Below are 23,125 nucleotides of genomic sequence, written 5' to 3' on the forward strand. Positions count from 1 at the left end.
GGTGAAATCCTTTATAAACAGGCAAATGTAGAGTATTACAGTAATCCAGTCTTGACATTATCATGGTGTGAACAACCGTGACAAGACTTGCCTTCTCAATGTTTGAAGAGAGGCAGTTTGGTTGCACAAATAACAAGCAGATCCTGAAGACTGCATGTATTGTATTAATTTGTTTTTTTTCTGTTTTAAGTTTTTTATTGATTTTTTCATATACCAACAAGTGTTATAAATTTTCCATACAATTGTCTTAACAATACTCTTGAATTCTCTATAATGTACTTTATATAAACCATATTTTATATTATTCTTCTTATGAATTTATATAACATATATATTGTAATAATTTTATTAATTATTATTTAATTATGAACCCTTTTCCCTCCCTTTATTACATTAATTTCACATAAGATTATCACTCATTATAATATATTATTTATAATGTATTATAAAGAGAATAAATTCCTTACCCCTTCCCTCCCTCCCTTCTTTAACCATTATCTTATTATGGGAAAAAATTAAAATCAGTCATTGCAAAAATCTGTTAATGGTCCCCAAATCTTCTTGAACTTATCCATATATCCTTTTTGTGTTGCAAATGTACGCTCCATCTTATATATATGGCAAACTGAGTTCCACCAAAAATTATAGTTCAATCTGTCATAATTTTTCCAATTATGTGTAATTTGCTGTACTGCTACTCCAGTCAATATAAATAAAAGTTTATTGTTATTTGATGAAATTTGACTTCGAGCTCTCATTGCAGTACCAAACAAAATCGTATCATATGTCAAGGCTACCGGATTTTCTAACATCCTATTAATTTGAGGCCAAATTGATTTCCAAAATATTAATATGAATGGACAATAGAATAAAAGATGATCTAATGTCCCTGGTTCAAGATGACAATGCCAGCATCTATTAGACTTAGAGCTATCTATTCTATGTAAACGTGTGGGGGTCCATAAAGCTTTATGTAAAATAAAAAAAACAAGTTTGTCTCATAGAAGCTGACAATGTACATCTTAACCTCCAAGACCAAAGTCATGGCCATTGAGATGCATTAATCTGATGCTTAATCTCAATGCTCCAAATATCTCTAAGACCATTTTTTTTTCTTTTTATGTACAAATCCAGATATTAATTTATACCACATTGCGGTCTGGTGACCCATGGAGTCCATCTGAAAACATAAGAATTCCATACTATGATAATTATTAAGGTTTTTCCATTCAGAGAACCCTATCTGAATGGCCTGCTTCAATTGCATCCATCTGAAATATTGTGATTTATTCAAACCGAATTTATGTTGCAATTGTGAAAACTCGAGCAGTTTACCTTTATTCATTACATCTTCTAAAATACGAATTCCAGCAATCATCCAATGTTTCCAGATAATTTTAAAACCGCCAACTTTGATCTTTGGATTGAGCCATATTGTTTGAGTCGTTGATTTAGTTATTGGAATAGGAGTTAGATTACTTATATATCTTATAGTTTTCCAAGTATCAACAAGTATTTTGTGATCCTTATATAACCTTGGCATTTGAATACTGATGACATGACTTAGACGTAAAGGAAACATTAATCTCCATTCTAACCAGAACCAATCTGGTATATGTTCAACGGGCTCTGGGAGGATCCAATACATACCATGACGCATAATATAGGCTTGATGGTACCTATAAAAATTTGGAAAATTTACCCCTCCCTCTTCAATTGGTCTTTGTAAAGATACTAGAGCAATTCTGGGGTTTTTTCCAAGCCAAATAAATTTTGTTAACATCTTATCTAATTTTTTGTAAAAAGACCCCTGAAAAAAAATTGGTATCATACCCATTTGGTAACAAATTATTGGTAATATCATCATTTTTACAGTTTGCACTCTCCCCCACCAAGATATGCATAAAGGATTCCATTGTTCACACATTTCTGACACTTTTTGTAATAAATTTTTTTCATTAATTTTCATAGTCTCATCTACAGTTTTTGTAATCCAAATTCCTAAGTATTTTAATCCTTCTTCTTTCCAAATAAAAGAAAATGAGTCAAATAAACTTTTTGTACAATGTACATTGAGTGGAAGCACTTCTGATTTATTCCAGTTTATTTTATAACCTGAAAAATTTCCAAATTTTTCAATTAATTCAAGCAAATTTGGAATGGTTGTTTCCGGATTTCTCAAATAAAATAAAATATCATCCGCATATGCTGATAGTTTATATTCTCTATCTGAATGCGGAATACCCTGTATCTCCTTTACCTGTTCTATAGCTAATAACAAGGGTTCTAAAACGATATCAAAAAGCAAAGGAGATAGTGGGCATCCTTGTCTAACCCCCCTCTGTAGAATAAATCTTTCTGAAAAATTATTATTGGTATATAATCTAGCAACAGGGGAGCTATACAATGCTTTTATTATTTGTATAAAACCGGATCCTATACCAAACCATTCCATTGCCTGAAACATGAAGGACCATTCCACTCTATCAAAAGCTTTTTCAGCATCTAATGAAATAGAGAATGCTGGGTCATTAATGGATTTTGTCAAATATAACATGTGATGTGCTAATCTAGTATTATGAGATGAATGTCTTTGAGCAACAAAACTTGTCTGATGCATATCTATAATGAAAGGGAGAGCTTTAGCCAATCTTAATGCTAATGCCTTAGTTAAAATTTTTCCATCCACATTTATTAAAGAAATAGGTCTATAATTTGAAACCAAAGTGGGATCTTTATTTGGCTTAGGTAAAACTATAGTTATTGATTCAGCCATAGTACCTGTAATACAACCTTTATTTAGTTGTGTCTGATATAGTTTTAATAAATAGGGCATTATAATGTTTTGAAATGATTTATAAAACTCCACTGTATAACCATCTCCACCTGGAGCAGATCCAACCCTAAGGGATTTCAAAGCTGTATCTAACTCTTTTAAGGATATTGGTTCTTCTAAACTTCGTTTTATATGTTCAGGAATTTTTGGTCCCTCTATTAACTTTAAAAAATCTAAACCATCCTTTTCCTTTTTCGAATAAGGCTCAGAGGAATACAAATCTTTATAAAATTTTAAAAACTGTTTTATAATGGGATCAATTTGAGATAAAATTTCACCATTCTCATTTTGAATAGCAATTATTTTTGTTTTTCTTTTTTTTGCTTTAAGATAATTTGCTAGCATTCTTCCTGCCTTATTCGAATTTCCATAATACAAAGCTTGCTGTACAAATAAATCTTTTCTAATAATTTTTGAAGAAATTTCATTATATTTACCTTTAGCTTTTAAAAGTTCTTGTTGTGTCAAATAATCCCATTTTTCAATTAATTTTGATTCTAGAGACTTCACCACTTTTTCCAATTCTGTAAATTGTTTTTTTTCTTTTTTTATTTGCAAAGCTGAATAAGAAATAATTTGTCCTCTAATGTATGCTTTAAAAGCATCCCACAAAGTCTCTGTTGAAATTTCTTCTGTATCATTAATTTGAAAATAATCTTTTATTTTTTCCAAAAGATTTTCACAAAAATCAGTATCTGTAAGCAATGTATTATTTAATCTCCATATAGGTCTATTTCCATTCTGATCTATTATTTTAATTTCAATCCACACTCCAGCATGATCAGATAGTATAATTGGATCAATGACAGCCTGTGTGACTTGATGTACTAATTGATTAGAAACAAAAATGTAATCTGTTCTAGAAAAAGAATTATGAACCTGTGAGCAAAATGAAAATTCCCAACCATCAAAATGAAGAATACGCCAAATATCCTTTAAATCACAAGATTGTACCAAATTATCAAGGCCTAATGATTTTATAAATCTTCTCGGACTTTTATCTATCAGTAGATCCATAACAGCATTGAAATCCCCTGCTACTACTAAATTTGAAGTAGCAAGTGGAAGAATCAATTGTTGCAGAGTTTTAAAAAATTCATTCTGATTCGAATTAGGGGCATATATATTGAAGAGTGTCATGGTGGTATTTCCCACGACCATTTCCACATATACCCACCTTCCAAGAGGATCAGCTGCCTTAAATTTAAATGAAGCAGAACATTTTTTATTTATTAATATAGCAACACCAGCTTTTTTCCCTATTGCTGAAGAAAAATATCAAGTTTATTCAAGTTTATCAAGTTTATTAACACAATTTGATAAATCGCCTATTATAATCACTAAGCGATGTACATAACAAAAATATATCAAGTACAAAGGGGTTGACATTTTAACATAAGAACATTTAACTTAAACAGACATACAGTGGGAAGGAAAAGATAAAAGTTACAATTTTTGTTTGGGGTAGAATAAGGAAATAACAATAGGTAAGGGAGTTAATAACCTCAGCAATATTGAATTTAATATAATTTAAACATTGTTTGACCCAATCACCTTTTAGCTTTATAGATTCATTATTTGACAGATGGTCTCTTGTATGCAGCATATATCAGCGTTTTGTCTTTTTAAAAATAATAATGCTTTTTTTCTTTTAATCGGGTGATTGAGACCATTAACATTTAGAGATATTATTTTAAGATCCATCATGTATTATTATAATTTGTAATATAACAATTTCATCTTCAATATTCTTTATGATCTCCATTTTCCCATATATAAGATAATTCCAAAAATTGCCTACTTTACCTAAACCCTTAAAGTTTAATACCCTCCCATTCCCTCCCTCCCCACCCCATACATATACGAACACTTGGAAACGCAAATTAGATCAGGTCTGACATTACTCCATCATAAGCTAAAAAATTATAAATTTTTTAATTATTACTCCATATTAATATCATAATATATCATAATATATTGCTAACAGAATTTAAAATTTCTATATCTTTGCTTTCTTTTTTATTCATTTTCACAATCATATTTACTTATATTTTTAAATCAATCCCTTTTTATATATTCTATAGATATAAGAATCTTTTAATTAACTTAAATCAATCTTCACATGCATTTTAATTCCATTCATAAAAATCATTTCTCTAAAAATTCTAAAATTAGAAAATAAGAGAATATTTAAAAACAAAACATAAATAAAAAATTTTTATAACTCTTTCTCACTAACATTCTTACTTGTATTTCTAAATCAATCATACAAAATCTTCGATAGATATATCAATTTACCTTTCTCTTTTTTCCTGTTAAAAACTAATATTTGCAATAAAATGGGTCAAATATACTTTCTAAATCAATATATTTCTTTAAACATAAAATATTAGTTTTCATTTTAGAATCGTTTATTTTATTCTATTTATGTTCTTATATATAAGAGTCTTTACTTCCGTGTTCTTCTGATAACATGAACGCCTTATTTTTAGCTTTCTTCTCAAGTTTCCTTCTCACTCTCCGTCGACGTAAAACGTGGAAGCAGCCAATCCTCTTTATTTCCGGTGCGATCATTTATTGAGGAGAAAGACTTCCTGTTTTCGCGCAGATTTTTATCATTGACTCAGCGCCCACTGTATTTCCAGCGCATTTTCCTTTCCTTTATTTTTTTCCCCTTTCTTTTATTTTCTCTGGAGAACATAGAAACAATGGCACTGAGGATATATTTTAAAAGGTTGTCCCAGTTTATCTTCCAGTCTCGCATATATTTAGAATCTTCTAGGTAAGTCAATGTTTCGTCTTTCCTCCACGTTATTCAGCCATTGACGTGTTTGCATGTACTCCAGTTCCGTTCCACGCTCGTGAATGTAATCATCGTTGTTTTTTAAAGTAAGTTGAAAATTCCAGCGTTCTAAACGGTGTATTCCTTTTTTTATATTTTCAGAATTCCTTTGTAGTAAAAAGTAACTTAAAATGAAATAAGTCAAAGTGAAAAGTATTTGATATCAAATCATTCCTATTGAAGTATTTTGAATATTCCCAGTTTTTCCTTTAAGAAGTCATTGGTTGTTCACATTGTTCAAGATATTCTGCTAATTTTTTAGAATCGGTGAAGTTCTGTGTTTTATTTCCTAGAGTTACTTTCATCACCGCTGGGTAGAGAAGTCCATATTTAGCCCCTAGTGCTCATAGTTGGGGTCTTAAATCAAGTAGTTGTTTTCTTTTTAGGGCAGTTTCTCTGGCAAAGTCTGGTATAATATGTATACGTGCATCCTGACATCTTAGATTTTTGTTTTCTTTAGCCAGCTGACAAATTTCAACAACATGTTGATATCTTAATAATTTAAAAATAAAAGTTCTTGGTCCTTTTTGTGTAGTTGTTTTTTGTCCCGGTATTCTGTGCGCTCTTTCTATTTCAAGAGGCACCTTGGATTTTAAAGGCAGTATTTTTGGAAGGAATTGTTCTAAGAAAGTAATGGGATCGTTTTTTTCCACTCCTTCCGACATCCCAATGATCCTTAAATTATTTCTTTTTTCTCTATTCAAACAGTCTTCCAGATCTCTCTTTATTATTTCCATCTCTTTCTAGGCTTTTTTGTTTTGTATAACTTCAGCATGTACCTCTTCCGATTTTTCTTCCAAGTGAGTTATTTTGTTATCAATTAGATCAACTCTTTTTGTAAGTATGGCAACATCATCAATTGCCTTTTGAAGTTGTTTTTGATTTCCAGTACGATATCTTTGATCTGTTTTATTTCTGCCATCATATCTTGATCTCCTTCTGAAGGCAACGGTACTTTTGAAGGTGTCCCTGGTTCCGGTTTTGATCATTTATTACTGCTTGTACCCGATCCTCCAGCTCCTGCATCGTTTTTATTTTGTTTACCCGATGCCATTTTCTTGCGATCCACAACTTTTTTTCCAGCAAAATATCGGTATTGGAGCTTTTTATTTTGAAATAAGAGCTTGTTTGACACGGAGCTCGTCTATCACCCGACCATTTGCTTGCGTGTCCAAGCCACGCCCCCCGTATTGTATTAATATCAGTAATGAAGTATTACTGCAAACACCATGAAAACAAGGACAGTCTTGCATGGATTTATTAGCCTTAATACTCATAATATGCCCCTTTTACAAAGCGATGCTGCCATGGTAATTGCACCATTGCCTATAAGAACTGAATGGGCTTCGGTGCATTTACTGCAGCAGCATCTCTACTGTGGGTTTGTTAAAAGGGCACAGTGTTTGCTAATGTTAGCAGTGGTTTATTGAGTAATGCCATAGCACTGAATTTTATAGTGACTGGAATTTGAATCTGACTAGTTGTCTTTCCAAGCCCAAGCTCAGAGTGAGTTATATTCAGGACTAATATGAATGCATGTCCCTGTTCCAGAAGACTTGCAATCTAAATTAGTATCTGAGGCAACGGAGAGTGAAGTGAGTCTGAAAGACACAAGAAGCATCTATAGAAATTCTGGTTTTCCTTCCACTAAACTACCCCTCCCCTCCAGGAAGATCTGTACATAGTAGCAGAGTAAATAGCACATGCACAATTAAAGAGTATGGCTGTTGAGAAAAGCTGATTATAGAAGATTTCCTATGAATGCTATTCAGATATTCTGGTGAACATGTTAAAAAAGGAGAAAAAGAGGGCGCAGGATGCCATTTTGCAGCTGAACACTTCTGATGCTAGTGGCTCCAGAGGAACTGAGACTTCCCTAGGAGCAGATCAGAAGTCATTGATACCCAGCAATCCCAAGGACTTCGTAACACCAGAGAAGAAACCTGGGTTTCTTCATCGTAAAGCAGGTAAGTCAAACTCAGTCACTAAGAATGTGTCAGAGTCTTCAAACCGTGCTCTGTGCTTAGGATGAACTTTGTGTTTTCCACAACACAACAAAACTTAAATTCAAATATGATGTGATTTAATTTTGCTTTGAACATACTCGTATGCACACTTCTGCTAAAAATATAATCTTCATTTGCACAAATATGTAATAGAAAGAATTTATAAAATTATACATAAGATTAGGGTGGGGCATCTAGAAAATGCACATGAGAAGACAGATGTTGGGTCCTGCAGGGTTCTCCATCCTTTCTTTTTTGTTGTTTTCCCCTTCTAACTCAAAGCAGGCAGGACAGGTTTAAACACTGATCAGCTGCCTGTCTCTGGCTATTCAGCAGCGCTTAACTGAACAGTTCTACTGAATATCCACTCTGACTGCTGTGGCACTATGTGGATCGTGCCGGGATGAGCCATGAACAGTAATGGTGATATTCCTAGCTAACCGGGCAAGTAGAACCACACAAAAGGCAGTCCAAGCTTTTCCTGGTTAAGTATGCTGGAGATTGCACTAAATATCAGACAGCACCCACATAACTTAAGAACATAAGAATAGCCTTACTGGGTCAGACCAATGGTCCATCAAGCCCAGTAGCCTGTTCCCTCGGTGGCCAATCCAGGTCCTCAGTACCTGGCCAAAACCCAAGGAGTAGCAACATTCCATGCTACTGATCCAGGGCAAACAGTGGTTTCCCCCATGTCTTTCTCAATAACAGACTATGGACTTTTCCTCCAGGAAATTGTCCAAACCAGAGGAACACCTGCACCCCCATCTTCACACCACCAGAACGTCAATTAGTGCTCATTCCTTCCCTCCCTAGCAAAGCAAGACTGACAACCCCCAGGCCTACTGTGATCTCCTGTTGGTCTAGCAGTGCATCGGGGCAGGAGCTCTTGCCATTCTTCCTCTGCAATAAAAATGACTTCCGGGACTTCCAGCAACAGTCTTGCGAGGACCCCAGTAAATAGAGATGGTATACTGAACCCTCTGTCCAGCAATTTATCTAGTAAAGCTCCTCTCTGACTCAAACTTAATAGTCAGCTCCATAGCTAAGATTTTACTGTCAGTCAGACTACTGGATTAGAAAGAGTCTGTATATAAGATTACAAGGGAGGAATGGTCGAGTTCCATAAATGCTTGTTTCTTGTTTAAATTGCATTTTCTTACATTCATTGTTCCTCTCAGAGGCTTGTTAATGTTTTAACTACATTACTGATTCTTCAGTGATTGTTTTATATTCATCTGAGCAGATGGTGGTTGGATCTACATCCTCAGCACCCTGGGGTTGTGGGTTCAAACCCCGCACTGCTCCTTTTGACCCTGGGCAAGTCACTTAATCCTCCATAGCCCCAGGTACATTAGATAGATTGTGAGCCCACCGGGACAGAGAGGGAAAAATGCTTGAGTACCTGATTGTAAAAAACGCTTAGATAACCTTGATAGGCGGTATATAAAATCCTAATAAACTTGAAAAAAACTTGAACTTGAAACTTGAATGGTATCAAGAAATTCCCCATACCCCTCCTTCTCCTGTCTTTTTCTGTAGGGCTGCCACCAGCTTTGGTACAAATTGAAGGGGGTAGCAGAGACCAAAGAGAAGGAGTTGAAAGCTGTGATTGAAATCTTCTGCAGTATGCTCGCTATCACAGATGGATCACCCTATGGTTCAGTATATGATCCCTATCTACTGGAAAAGATATTATCAAGGTAAGAATCTAATCTCTTTTTCCATTTTAACTGATGTTCTCTTAAGGATTTGCATTATCAGCAGCCCTGGAAATCCCTGTCCGATCAGAGCTAGAAGTTTTTGTTTCTGTTACATCTACTATAGAAGCAATCTTTACTCTACTTTCATCTTGTATCAATTCAGTAAAGCGATAGACATTTGATCATAAGCTCACTTTGAATATTGGCAAAACAGAGATTTTGATTTTGAATAGATTTGCTACTGCAACCACACCAACTCATCTGCACATTGATAAGTGGTCTGTAACTTTCTCTACAGCTCCAAAATCCCAATGTCATAATAGACCCCAGTCTTTCAATGTGGCAGCAACTGAAAGCTATTGTAAAAGAATTCTTCCTTCAAGCATGTTCATACTGTAATGCAGTCTTTCTGGATTTTCCTGTCACTTTGGGCATTACAGGTAGTCCAACATGTTGCAGCAAAGGCTTTTACTGGGGGTCTGTCAAAATGCGAACATTATACCTATATTATTCTATTATTCTAGGCGCCTTTAAGAAAATTATCAGGAAATTGAGAATGGTTCAGACTAGGGCCGTCTGTCTCATTTTTGGCTTGACGAAATGGGAACATGTTACCCCTTTCTATCAAAAGTTGCATTGGTTGCCATTGGAATCCAGAGTTCTGTTCAAGTTCTCATGCATCTGCTACAAAACAGTATTTGGTACGTCACCGGGCTATCTTAACCCTCACTCGAAGAATACATCTGTTTGCTTTTCCCTCATTAAAATGATGTCATTATAAAAGGTTCTTTGAACTAAATTCATGGCTCGCCCAAACGGTGCTTGATGCCTCTTCTTATCTTGATTTTAGAAAGCAGATTAAAACTCAATTATTTAACAGGCTGAGTTCTTAACATATTTTATTATTATAATCTTTTATTCTGTTAAGATTGTTGTACCCTCCTTTTATGGTATGTACTGACTTTCTCCTCCCCTCATGTATTTCCTTTGAATGTCTTACTTACTATCAAATAACTTGTAGTCCTTTTCCCCTCTTTCCCTGTGTTTATGGGTTTGTCAAGTTTGTCATTAGTTTTGCAAGACTCAGTTCTTGTTATGTGTTGTACTGTTCCCTAAATTTTGTAATTTTAGCGTTATGTACATCGCTTAGAATTATGATTAAGCGATTAATCAAAACTTTATTAAACTTGATGTATTTTTCTTATATTATATTCATATAATTTGTTGATTTCAATGATTTGCATTGTTTGTATTTCAATTAATTGTTGTGAACTGCCTAGAACTTCCTGGGTATGGCGATATATAAAATAAAATTATTATTATTATTATTGCATTCTCTGCCAAATTAAATTTAAAATACTATCACAGCTTCATAAGTGGTTAAATAATGAAGCTTCTATATATATCTGTAGCAGTAAAAATGTCAGCCTCCAGGCTTATTCCAATCAGTGAGACAAAATTTATTGGACAACCCATCGGTGCAAATGGTGCTTTTGACCGAAACCCGTTCTCAGGCTATTTGGTGGTTGGCCCAACTTTATGAAACTCCCTCCCAAAAAACTGTGAACAATTACTCATACTCTTACATTCAGAGAGCACCGTAAAGCATATTTATTTAATCAGAGGTATCTTGGTATGAATTCAAAGACAGTGACCCTTTAGTGGAACACCATATTGGGGAATATTTACACTTTCTTAAATTATTTTTTTAATGTTTTTAAGATTTTTTTTAAATTGTATATGCACACATTTATTATTTGTGTATCTGACTTATAACCAGCTTAGAACTGTAAATAATGTGGCCATACTTTTTAAATAAAATAACTAATAAATTTGGGATCTATAGGAGGATTTAAAGCATGGCATTGCTCCTCAGATAGACTGATTTCATGTCCTATTGGGGCTTGTTACAATAACATAATCATCTTATATCCCGCAGGACCGTGAAACTCTATGTGGTTTACAAAAGATAAAATGTACAATTGAATGAAAAGAATTAGTTACCCAGGTACTTAGCAAACAGATATGTTTTTAAATGCCTCCTAAATTCTACGTAAGTACTAGCAGTCACAATTAATCGATCTAAATCTTTATCCCATGAAGCTGCCTGATAGGAGAGTAAACGTTGGTGATTTTTTTTTTTAAGTTTGCAGCCTTTTACAGGTGGGAAGATAAAGTTCAAATGCGAGCATCTCTTATGTTTATTAGTGGTAAGAGAGAAGGGATCAGTTAAATATTTAGGGATAAGTCCAAACAGAAAAATCAACCAAGCTTGAACTTTCACCCGTGCCTCTACTGGCAACCAGTGCAACTCATGAAAAAAAGGTGTTATATAGTCAAATTTCTTTAGCCCAAAGATCAGTTGGACTGCGGCATTTTGAACGTAGTCGTTGGCCTCAGGATCATTTCAAATCCTAGTGGCTACAGTTGGTGGGATAGAGTGAAACACTTTTCTCCAGACATTACTGCAAGATATGGCTACTTCTACACAATTAGAAGAGATTGTTTCAACTTATGGCAATGGGTCACGAGCGGAGTTCCACAGGGGTCGGTGCTAGGACCTCTATTGTTCAATATATTTATTGACGATCTGGAGACGGGGACAAAATGTGAAGTTATCAAATTTGCTGATGACACCAAACTCTGCAGCAGGGTTAGGAACACGGAAGACTGTGAAAACCTGCAAAGGGACCTAATGAGACTGGAAGACTGGGCAAATAAGTGGCAAATGAGTTTTAACGTAGAGAAATGCAAAGTCATGCATGTAGGGAAAAAGAACCCGATGTTTAGCTACAAAATGGGGGGAACACCGCTAGGGGTGAGTAACCTTGAAAGGGATCTGGGGGTGATGGATGACACATCACTGAAACCATCGGCGCAATGTGCGACAGCCTCAAAGAAAGCAAACAGAATGCTGGGCATCATCAAAAAGGGTATCACAACCAGGACGAAGGAAGTCATCATGCCGCTGTATCGCGCAATGGTGCGCCCGCACCTGGAGTACTGTGTTCAATACTGGTTGCCGTACCTCAGAAAGGACATGGCGGTACTCGAGGGAGTGCAGAGGAGGGCGACTAAACTGATAAAAGGTATGGAAAATTTCTCTTACGCTGACAGGTTAAAAACGCTGGGGCTGTTCTCTCTGGAGAAGAGGAGACTTAGAGGGGACATGATAGAAACCTTCAAAATCCTAAAGGGCATAGAGAAAGTGAATAAGAACAGATTCTTCAAACTGTGGGGAGCCACAAGCACTAGGGGTCACTCGGAGAAATTGAAAGGGGACAGGTTTAGAACAAATGCTAGGAAGTTCTTTTTTACCCAGAGGGTGGTGGACACATGGAACAAGCTTCCGGAGGAAGTGATAAGCCAGAACTCTGTACAGGGGTTCAAGGAAGGTTTGGATAGGTTCCTGGAGGATAAGGGGATAGAGGGGTACAGATAGAACTTGAGGTAGGTTATAGAAGTGGTCAGTAACCACTTCACAGGTCGCGGACCTGATGGGCCGCCGCGGGAGCGGACCGCTGGGCAGGATGGACCTCTGGTCTGACCCAGTGGAGGCAACTTCTTATGTTCTTATGAACACAAGTTGTCGTCCTATTCACACAAGCACCCATTTCTCTGGCATTTGAAGTCTAATATTTCTCCTTTGGGTTCCTTGAAACAGACCCTCGAAACATGGCCCATGTCGGGACCTGCTAAGTGGAGGGGTTGTTTTCTCCTCTCATTGCCATTGAGAACGAAGTTATTAATCAGTAGAGCATGTGGCCTCACTTAATATCTTTCACATCAAAGTCATACACAGTGACGGGACGGTAGGTTCGACTATAGGAGCTACGGCTCTTGGTCGGATTACACAAATCTGAGTGTATGTGAATAATTGCATTATATTTTCAACTTTTATATTCAAGCCTTATTATTTGATTTATATATTGAGAAGTCTTGTTTCTAGTTATACTTCTACACAGACACATCCACTCCTGCGTGCTGCTCTGCTGATTGATTACAAGCCTACCTGTTGGCTTGGAGCCTCTCTTTTTTTGCTGCTTTGTAAAGAATTGTTGCCATTGTGGGTTATATATTAGAATTATTCATTGATACTTGGGGCACAGGCTGTTACAGTGCCTTCCTTTCTTTTGCCTAGTTAAGGCTGTCTCTTCCAATCCAGTTAGTAATGCAAAACTAAAGGAGAAGTCATGACTCACCAGAGATTTTGCACAGTATATCAGCTCAAAAAAACATTTAGCCAAGCCAGAAAAAGGTTAACATTTTCTTTTTTTTTCTCCCCTAGAAGTCTGTTTTTCTTTTATTGAAATAATGAGAAAGCCTGCTTGTTCAACCCTGAAGTTGAAAAAGCCCATATTGTTCTCTTTAAAATAGCAGCAGTCTTAAAACGTTTTTATGTTACTGAAGCGCACGATCCAAGTCGTCACCTGGAACCATTCAAGGCTCCTAAAAACCCCCAGATGACTCACAACTTCCTTTAACTATTTGAGATTCTTCACTCTAAGCAATGTCAAAATGATTCTGGGAGGTGTACAGCAAAGCTAAGCTGCTTTTTTTCTCTGCCAGGCCAGGCTTGGGTGAAGTTTGTCACACACTGGTAAATGCAGTCAATGTAATGGATCTGATAATGATGTGGTTTTGGAAGTGCATACAAGGCTTGCTGTCACAATCATGTTTACTGCACTGTTAAGAATTAGGGGCATGAATGGTTGGGAAATAACATATTCTTCTGTAGATTGGCTTATAACTTATAGCTAGAGATTTGAAATCATTTAACCAGGGCAGATGAAAGAATAACCAAGGTTGCCCTTGATATAAAGGAGTCCTGCTTAGGAAGATGTTTCAGCATTCCAAACCTAGCATCTTGGATAAAGAAGTGTCTTTAATATGGGTGGGAGCTAATTTTATAACAGGACACCTATGTGGAAAATCCAAAAGGGTTTCTGTTTTATGCTTGCTTTAAAAAGGCAATATAGGTGCCTGATGTGTTTCTAAAAGATGCTCATGAAATGACCACCATAGTGTGCGCCTATTTTGGATAGGAAGTGCATGCAGGTACAGGAAGCATAACATTTGATAGCAATCAGCCAAGGAAGCTGCTGGATATAATGGTGCCCAATGCAAGGGTTGCTTTCAGTGCTTCCAGTCACTTTTGGGCTTGCATGCTTACATATTCACAGACTGACTTAAAAGGGCAACAGTCTGCAGCCAACCCAAGAAGGCCAAGTGGTAGAGAAGACCTATGTAGATGAGGGAGGGTAGAGGTGAGGTGGAGATGGATGACAGTGGATACCAAAATGGGAGGAGGGTTCAAATTTCAAAGCTACCTAGGATGATAAAAGCTTCTACATACCGCATTTTAAACAAATTTGGGGAAGTTATCAAATTGCGAGAACCAGCAACCGGCGGTATCTCAGTACTGAATCTTGTGCAAAAAGAAAAACTCTGCTTGCAAATCACCTTGCAAGCAGCATTATTCTGTGTGCCTGGGAGCATCGGGCCTCAAAGCTGCAGACTGGTGCTCCTTAGTCCAATGTTAAAGGGGCCGCAGGGTTGCTGACAACTCCTTTTAGCATGGCCCCCCAATTAAGACTGCCAAATGAAGACCAACCCCTGGATGAAGAAGAACCCCCCCTCCGAGAAGGCAAGAGGTCCTTTGGTTCATGAGCAGGAGCAAATCCCATTTGCTCCTGCCCTGTTAATGCCACTTCCAAAATGGCAACCCTAGCAGTATTCTCACACTAGTACTCAAGGAGTCATATTTCCTTATATGAAAATTTAAGTCAGGGCTTTGAATGAAGGATTGAGGGATTACTTTTCTTTGATTTGGTTTATTGACTTTATATACCACCCAGTATTAAAAGTTTAAGAGCAGTGCACATAAAAATCATTGATTATACAAAAAACACAATTTAACCAATCTCTATAGCAGAATATCACCTGTACAATAAAATCTAAAAAAAAAAGGGAGAGAGAGAGAAAAAAACACCATTGCATAGATCAAATGTCAGAAAAGGTTGAAGAAAACAACCATGTCTTCAAAATTTTCCGAAACGTCATGTAAGCAAGCAAATTCAAAATGGTTGTAGGTAAAGTGTTCTATTGTGAAGGGCCAGCATAAGAGAAAGCCCTATGCCTATAGATGTCAGCCTCACAGTTCTCTGGTTTGTTTGTTTTCTTGTCTCAAAAATTTTAAAAATTTGTTTTGTAGCTTTACTAGTTAAATAGTTCAACATAAACAGCTAGATTTTTTTAATAGGGTACTGTTTGTATATGTCCTGCTACTTGATGGTTGTAAAATCATCTCTTCAATGTGTAAGCACTGACATGTGCATGTGAATTTGCAATGTGATACTACCCTTTTTTCATGTATATTTTTGCAAAATCACTGCTCTGATTCTAGTTCCAGCAAATATACTTGTAGGTGCTGGCATCTGTAGAACTATCAGTAGTTTTGCAAAAGACTCCATGTTTACTAGAGCCTTTTGTATAATACCAAGGATATGTGAATGATCTCTCCTGTATATCTCATTTCCCATGTTTGGTCCCTATGTAAAATGGGGGTTTCACACTATTCTATAGCAAACCAGAGCTCACAATAAGAGGATAAATGAAGATAGGCATATTTGTATATTGTAGTTATAGGGACTTCTAACTCATTTGTTGGGCAGACTGGATAGGCCATTTGGCCTTTATGTGCCATCATGTTTTTATGTGTGTGATGTGAAAAAATATGCCCGTGACCAATAGGACTATACAAAAGGATTTGTGTACTCCTGGCTCAAAGCCCAGCCAGATCAGCAATAACCAAGCATTAGTGACATTTTAGGGATACACTGATACTAACTCTTCAGCGAGTGGCAGTGAGGGGGAAACAAGATCAAACTCCGGAGATAGAACTTTTTTAGGAAGAGGACAGGGAACGGGGGGAGGGGGTCCAAGACAAGGCAGGCGAGGCTACAAGGGCCGCAACAGAGGCAGGGACAGGAATTAGCTAAGACTGGGGGGAACATGATAAATAACCTGGAACCATAAACTAATATGCTGGTCACTAATATCTCAGGTGCCATCTTGGACCATGCACAAATTGAAATATTAAACCAGGGTTTATCCTTTGTCCCCTCGGTTTGCCATAATGGCTTCCAGGCCCGTTGTGACATAGCCCGTATAGTAAGGGCTTTACAAGTTCAGCTAGTTTTTGCAGACACCGCCCAGTCTATGGATGATTCGGTTGTGCACCCTCGATCTTCTTGGGTACCCACCTTCAGAGACCTAGTGTTGAAGGATGTTGAAGAACTTGAACATAATAATCCTTCTCCCCATTATGTCAATTTGTCCCGTCGAGAGTTTGCTGCTCTGTCTTCTTTACAAGTAGACCAAAGGTTGATATTTAAACCAGCTGATAAGGGGGGTGCCTTGGTTGTTATGAGTCATGACCAATATCGAGGGAAGTCAATAGACAACTCATAGATATTCAAAATTGCATTCCCTTGGAAAGGGATCCAATTTATGATTTGAAAGTTATAATAAAAGAGCAAATAGACATGGCACTTAGCAGAGATTACCGTACATCACTAAACAGGAAAGCAGGTATCTCATTAATGAACATCCTAGGGTGCCTGCTTTCTACATAGTGCCAAAGATTCATAAATCGGTGTAAAATTCCCTGCCTTGAGAGGCACGATATTGGAACCGCTATCATGCTTTATAGATCACTTTTTACAACCTTTTGTAAAACAAGTTTGTTCTTACACAAAAGACACAACACATTTTTTTATCTAAAATACAAGCTGTGCCTGAAGTGAGCGCTTTGGATATTTTAGTTTCCCTTGATGTAGTCGCTCTGTACAGCAATATTCCTCAAACTCAAGCGCTACAGGTGGTTAATCACACACTTCAACTACGGGGGACCCCCATGTAGAACTCTCACTGAGTTTATCATGATCTTAACGGACTTGGTCCTCACACGCAATATTTCCAATTTGAGGGCAAGTTTTACCAACAGTGCCAAGGGGTTGCCACTGGCACTGTGGCGGCCCCTAGCATTGCTAATCTTTACATGAGTAAGTTCGAGGAAAGCTTCTTGTATACGTCCCTGGTTTTTCAACATGTAAAAATCTGGACAAGGTTTATCGATGACATTTTTTGCATATGGTCAGGGTCCGAATTGGAATTCCAATCTTTTCTTGAATGGTTGAACACTCGGGATGGTCATATACAGTTCACCAATACATGGGACTATAATAAGGTGACTTTCCTGGATACAGAAGTGGTTAAGACAGGCACTACTTTAACCACGAAGGTTTATCACAAACTTATAGAAAAGAATAACTATTTAAAATACTCAAGTTGTCATCCTCCAAACTTGAAGGCCCTTCCCATAGGACAATTTTTAAGAGTACGTCGCTTCTGCACCTCTATGGAAGATTTTTATAGGGAGGCAAGTTATTCATAAAGCTTTCCTGCGGGCTAAATATGCCAACAGGGAATTGTTGCTTAGTGAAACAACCAGAGACAGCACGAAAAAGCAAGTGCATGTACTGTCATACTCTGTGCAAGCACACAAAATAGCATCCAGCATACATAAGCACAGGCATGTGCTTCAGTTGCATGATGTTTTTCAAGAACAGCCCTGTATAGCGTATACAAGGGGAAAAACCGGCCACTGAGAACCGTGTAGGTCACAAAGCTTGCGGCCACTGTTCATCGTGCAGCCAAACTGTAGTAGGAAACAAATGGATACATCCTCAAACTAAACATTTTTTATACCTTAAGAAATAACACCTCCTGTGATTCCACAGATGTGGTACATATAATTCAATGTGAATGTGGACTCCTGTATGTAGGGAGCACAACACGGGCCGTGAGAATTCAGATGAATGAGCACTGCAGTTGCCTTAAACGCCAGAACGCCCCAATGGTGACCCATAGTGTAGAAACAGGTCATACATTTACAAATATGAAGTAGAGTATCCTGGAACAAATATCTACTTTTCAAGGTAACAGGAAATCCTTCCCTCTAGCTAGGGAACAGTTCTGGATATACACATTAAGATCATTTGTGCCGTATAGTATGAATGAAGCTGTTGAATGATTAACAGAAGCTAATTGCAGGTAAGAGGGCAGAACGATGTTTCTCCCTCAGTTTTCAGGCTTCAGGTGCTCATTCGTTGGAGAGAGAGGGTGGAGATTTGTATGCCTGCCTCCTGATATTTTTTGTATAATTTTATCTTTATTAAATTTCAATTTTTTTATGACAAAACAATCATATCGAAATAAAACAGTATCCATAACATATCAATTATACAAGAAAATAAAATAAAGGACAATTAAATCATTTTATCAACTGTTAGTTAGTCCACAATCACTGAGGGGAGTAACCAAAAATCGAAGACTCTTTAACTTTCTTAGAAAATAATCAGGCAGCCTGAAGAAATCTCAAATAAGAACATAAGAAGCTGCCTCCGCTGAGGCAGACCAGAGGTCCATCTTGCCCAGCGGTCCGCTCCCGCGGCGGCCCATCAGGCCCACTGCCTGAACAGTGGTCTCTGATAATTTTATAATTTACCTCTAATCCTGTCCCTATAACCTTACCTCTACTCCTATCTATAACCTTACCTCTACTCCTATCTGTACCTTACCTCTACTCCTATCTGTACTTAAATAGGAGCATTATCTTGGCTACTGATTGGGGTACTTGCAGTTGTCACCTCCTTATCCAAAATAAATCTAGATAACAGTGTAGATTTGAAAAAGATATATCTTGCTCCTCTAAAATTAACCAAACATTTGCATGGAAATCTTAATATAAATGTTGCTCCCAATTTTAAAACCTGAGGTCTCTAAAGCAAAAACTGTTTCCTCTTTTTTTGTGTAATCCTAGAACCATCTGGGTACATTCTTATTTTTTGATTCAGAAACAAAACATCTTTATATTTAAAAAATAACTTTAAGAACCAATCTCTATCTGAATCTAAAGCTAATTGAAGAAAAAGTGTGGCAGTCGTTAACTGTTCTGATTCTGACTTCTCTAATAAATTAGTCAAATCCAAAACGTTCCTGATGATCCTCCAGAGTTTTCTTCTTTCCCAAGGAAATATAATAAATTTTGGAAATTGATGGAAAAGAATTTTGTGGGACTTTCAGAACCTCTGAGAGATAATGTTTAAACATATCCAGTGCTGTAGTAGTAGTTAATTTGGGAAAATTAATCAGTCTCAAGTTTTGTCTACTTGCTAAATTCTCCAAGACTTCCATTTTAAAGTTAATATTGTCTTTATCCTTCATTAGAAGTTGGGTTTGTGATCCCAAAACTTCCAATTTTTTTTCATGTTCAAATGATTTTTTCTCAAGTTTGCCCACTTTTTCTTGTAAAATTACAGTCTCAGTAAGTATCCCAGAACAATGTGTAGATAAGGTTTGCAATTGAGATCCCAGTGAAATTTGTAGAGACGAAATTGCTTCCCAAATTGAGTTGAGGTCAATCACTGAAGGTTTTTCCAAAGGGACTAAAGCACTATTAAATTGTAAATCTTTGAATTGCACAGTACCTGTTTGTAGATTCGAAAATAGTGTTGGTGGCTCTTGCAGTTCAAGACTTTCTGCTGGGGCAGTTGTGTTGGAAGGGCTGTAGAAACCCTCGGACTGCTAGGTCTTCTCCTTCCTCCTCCTCACAGCTCTCAGAGGCAGCCGCAATGCTCTTCTCACTATCCCCCTTCTGCAGTTCCAGTTGGGGGAGTGGCTACGCTGGCGTGCTGCATTCTTACGGAGAGAGACTGGTTACCTCGAAAGAAGTGTCAGGGCTCTCTGACATGCCCTCACCTCGCGCTGAGGACTTACTCTCCGGTTCTCTTTGGGGCCCGCGTTTGACAAAAGCATCCATCAGGCCAGGTAATTGTTGCTGCCCGGGTTCCACAGGGAAGACCCGGGTCTTAGATTTCCACTTCACCATTGTTGCAGACGCGGTGGGGCTCAGCTTAACACCTTCAGGCCGCCATCTTAGATAGACTCCTCTGGCTGCCTCCTGATTATAAATGCATGTTTGACTCCAGTCTTGTAGCAGCCATGGAGAGAAGACAAGGACATATTTTTCATACGTAGTGGGATGTGCCCCTGACATTGCCCCTGAGGAAGAGAACGAAACAGGGAACTCTGTAGGGTATTCAGCTGAGGCACCCCCTAAAAGAGAGTTTGGACTCCTTGCGGACTCATGAAAGCTAAGTTTTCCTTCATATATGATTTAGTGGAGGAAACTGGTATTATCAAGAATTGTTTGATTTGAACATTTTTATTAATACACTGATGATTTCTTTGATTCTAAACTTGCACATGACACTTTATTAATTATTTTTCATATATAAAAATGGCACTTTTGCACTTAAAAGGTTCACGGGGTGACGGAAGGTGATGTTTGTGGGTAAAACCTTGTAGGGCGCTTTCTGCGCTCATACGCTGAGGATATACCCAGGTGAACTCATTATAAAAATTTTTTTAGGAAGTTCCCATGAACTGATTAGTCACCCTGTGGAAACCATATCAAATTTAACTTAATACAATTTCCTCCTTTTGAATAGTAGGTGTGCGTGTGCAAAGACAGAATACAAAGGACAAGGAGCAGGTCTTTGGGATTGATTTGTACCCGAGACTAACCTCTCCTCATATATATATTCTTAGGCTTTTTGATATTTTTGATTTAACACAATATTTGCTGACTTGGTTATTAACAAACTTTGCCGACGTGCACACATGTTGGTGTTCAGAATAGATCCATTCAGGAAGTAAATGCCTATTCCTATGAACAGAAACAAATAAAATGATTAATCTGCACTCAATAAACACTTTCTTCTTCATAAGGATATATATCTTCAAAAGGAATGATATACATCTCCTGTATATCCCATTTCCCATAAAAAGAAAGTGTTTGTTGAGTGCAGATCATGGTAAACAATTTAAACTAACATTGAGACTACTTTTGTAAAGAATTTGTATGACTGACATCTTAAGAGACCCCTGATGCAGGCCAAGAGCCAAAACATTGGCAGTATCAGATCTATTTAGTGAATAAAGAATCATCTGTCCCAGTTCTATTGGCGTGTATACTCTTTTGTAGGTATCGTTGACTTTTCTGTGTATTTTGATCCCTTTCTGTGTGCTGTACTGTCAACAGTATAGTAATTTGAGCCTTAGAATTTTGGGCAGACTGGATGGACCTCACAGGTCTTTTATCTGCCGTCATTCCCTATGTTACTATATGTTTGACTTCTGTTTTGGCCCTTCCTACGACTTCATGGCAGGATCCCAATACTGGCTCTAACTTCCAGAATGGTGGAGATAAGATGCATGAGGCAAGCCATGTCTGATCCAAAAAGACTGGTAGCTCTTACTGATCTATTGCTGGTCTTACTGTAACTTTTTTCATTGCCTCTAGGGAGGCAATGATACATACAGTACATTAGGACCACTAGATGAGTGTGTAATTTTTTTTTCATTCATTGTTTATCTATTTTACTGCAGTAAACTTTGATGGCTATAACAGCAAGATGCTGTTTCTTACAGATTGGGGTGTAGCGAGCCCTCCGATTTTGGGGGTGCTCAGGAGTGCAGGGTCAACACATTGCTCCCTCTTCCTCCCCCCATGCGCCAAACATACCTTTGCTGGAAGGGATGTTGAGGCCCTGCCAGCCAAATAAATACAGTGCCACTGCTCTCCTTCTCCTTCTCCTTCCTTAAAGTAGAAGTTGCCATAAGCCTTCAGCAGCCGATGTCAGGATTTCTAGTGCATGTACAAGAAGGAGGTGGGCAGCTGCTCTGTATTCATTTGGCTGGTGGCATTTCGGCATTCCCACCATCAAAGATAAAAAAGGGTACTGAAGTTCTGGAAGGAGTCTGAGCCCAAAGTGAGGGGGGGTAGTCAAGCCCCCAAGGCTCCCTTTTATTGTTTATTGAAAGCTTCTTTACTGCTACTAATCACTGGGGAGTCAATTTAGAGCAGTTTACATGAGCTTCTGAAATGGTGTTACAAAACAGTGTTTGATTGTTTCTGGGATGGTTTTACATACATGAGCTTTTGTAGTGGTTTTACAATACAGAATTAGAGTTTCTATGATGGTTTTCAATACTGCTTCAGATGGTACTCACTGATTGTTTTGGTGCATTTAGGCATTGTGGTTTGGTATATTTATATATCTTTTACATTTAGTCTTTGTGACTAAGTATACAGTGTTTACATATTACTTGACCCTATATATACCCCCAGAGTACTATATTCACTCTATATATACAGTACACTCATCCAGTCATCCTATGTACTGTATACACTGTCACAAACACTCCTCAGAGCGGAGCTATCCAGTGACAAACCCTGCAATTCTGGCGTGTCCCCTTTAACCAGGGGTATCTTCAGGACTTTTTCGGTAGGCACTAGGCAACTGCCTAGGCTTGGGAGAAAAAGGGTAAGTAGGGGTTTTCAAAACATCACCAGTCAAATCACGTTCTTCAAGCAAGAATAAGATGTTTATTCTGACCTCAGCAGTCAAAAATGTGCAACATAAAACAAAGTCACTGTAGCATTTCATTCAAAACAAAGTCCATTGCAAAAATAAAGAAATACCAAAACAGAAATCTCATACAGGTGGTTTTACCTGAGATCTTGTACTCTGATTCAGAAATGCACTTTATAATGGTGTTCAAACACAATTTAAATTCTCTCCCAGCAATATTTGTTAGAGGCATGAAA

The 23,125-nt window shown here is 37.4% G+C and overlaps 1 protein-coding gene across 1 annotated transcript in view; it reads left to right on the top strand.

The window, feature by feature from the left end:
- The window catches only part of KIF6 (kinesin family member 6), a 511,469-nt gene that overhangs the window by 255,496 nt on the left and 232,848 nt on the right, over window positions 1–23,125 (top strand). Inside the window, exon 13 of the mRNA XM_033938641.1 lies at window positions 7,451–7,645. Coding sequence (XP_033794532.1) covers window positions 7,451–7,645 — 195 coding nt within the window. The remainder of the gene's footprint in view (window positions 1–7,450; window positions 7,646–23,125) is intronic.

This window comes from Geotrypetes seraphini, chromosome 3 (assembly GCF_902459505.1).
Source record: "Geotrypetes seraphini chromosome 3, aGeoSer1.1, whole genome shotgun sequence".
In the NCBI taxonomy this organism is placed as follows: Eukaryota; Metazoa; Chordata; class Amphibia; order Gymnophiona; family Dermophiidae; genus Geotrypetes; species Geotrypetes seraphini.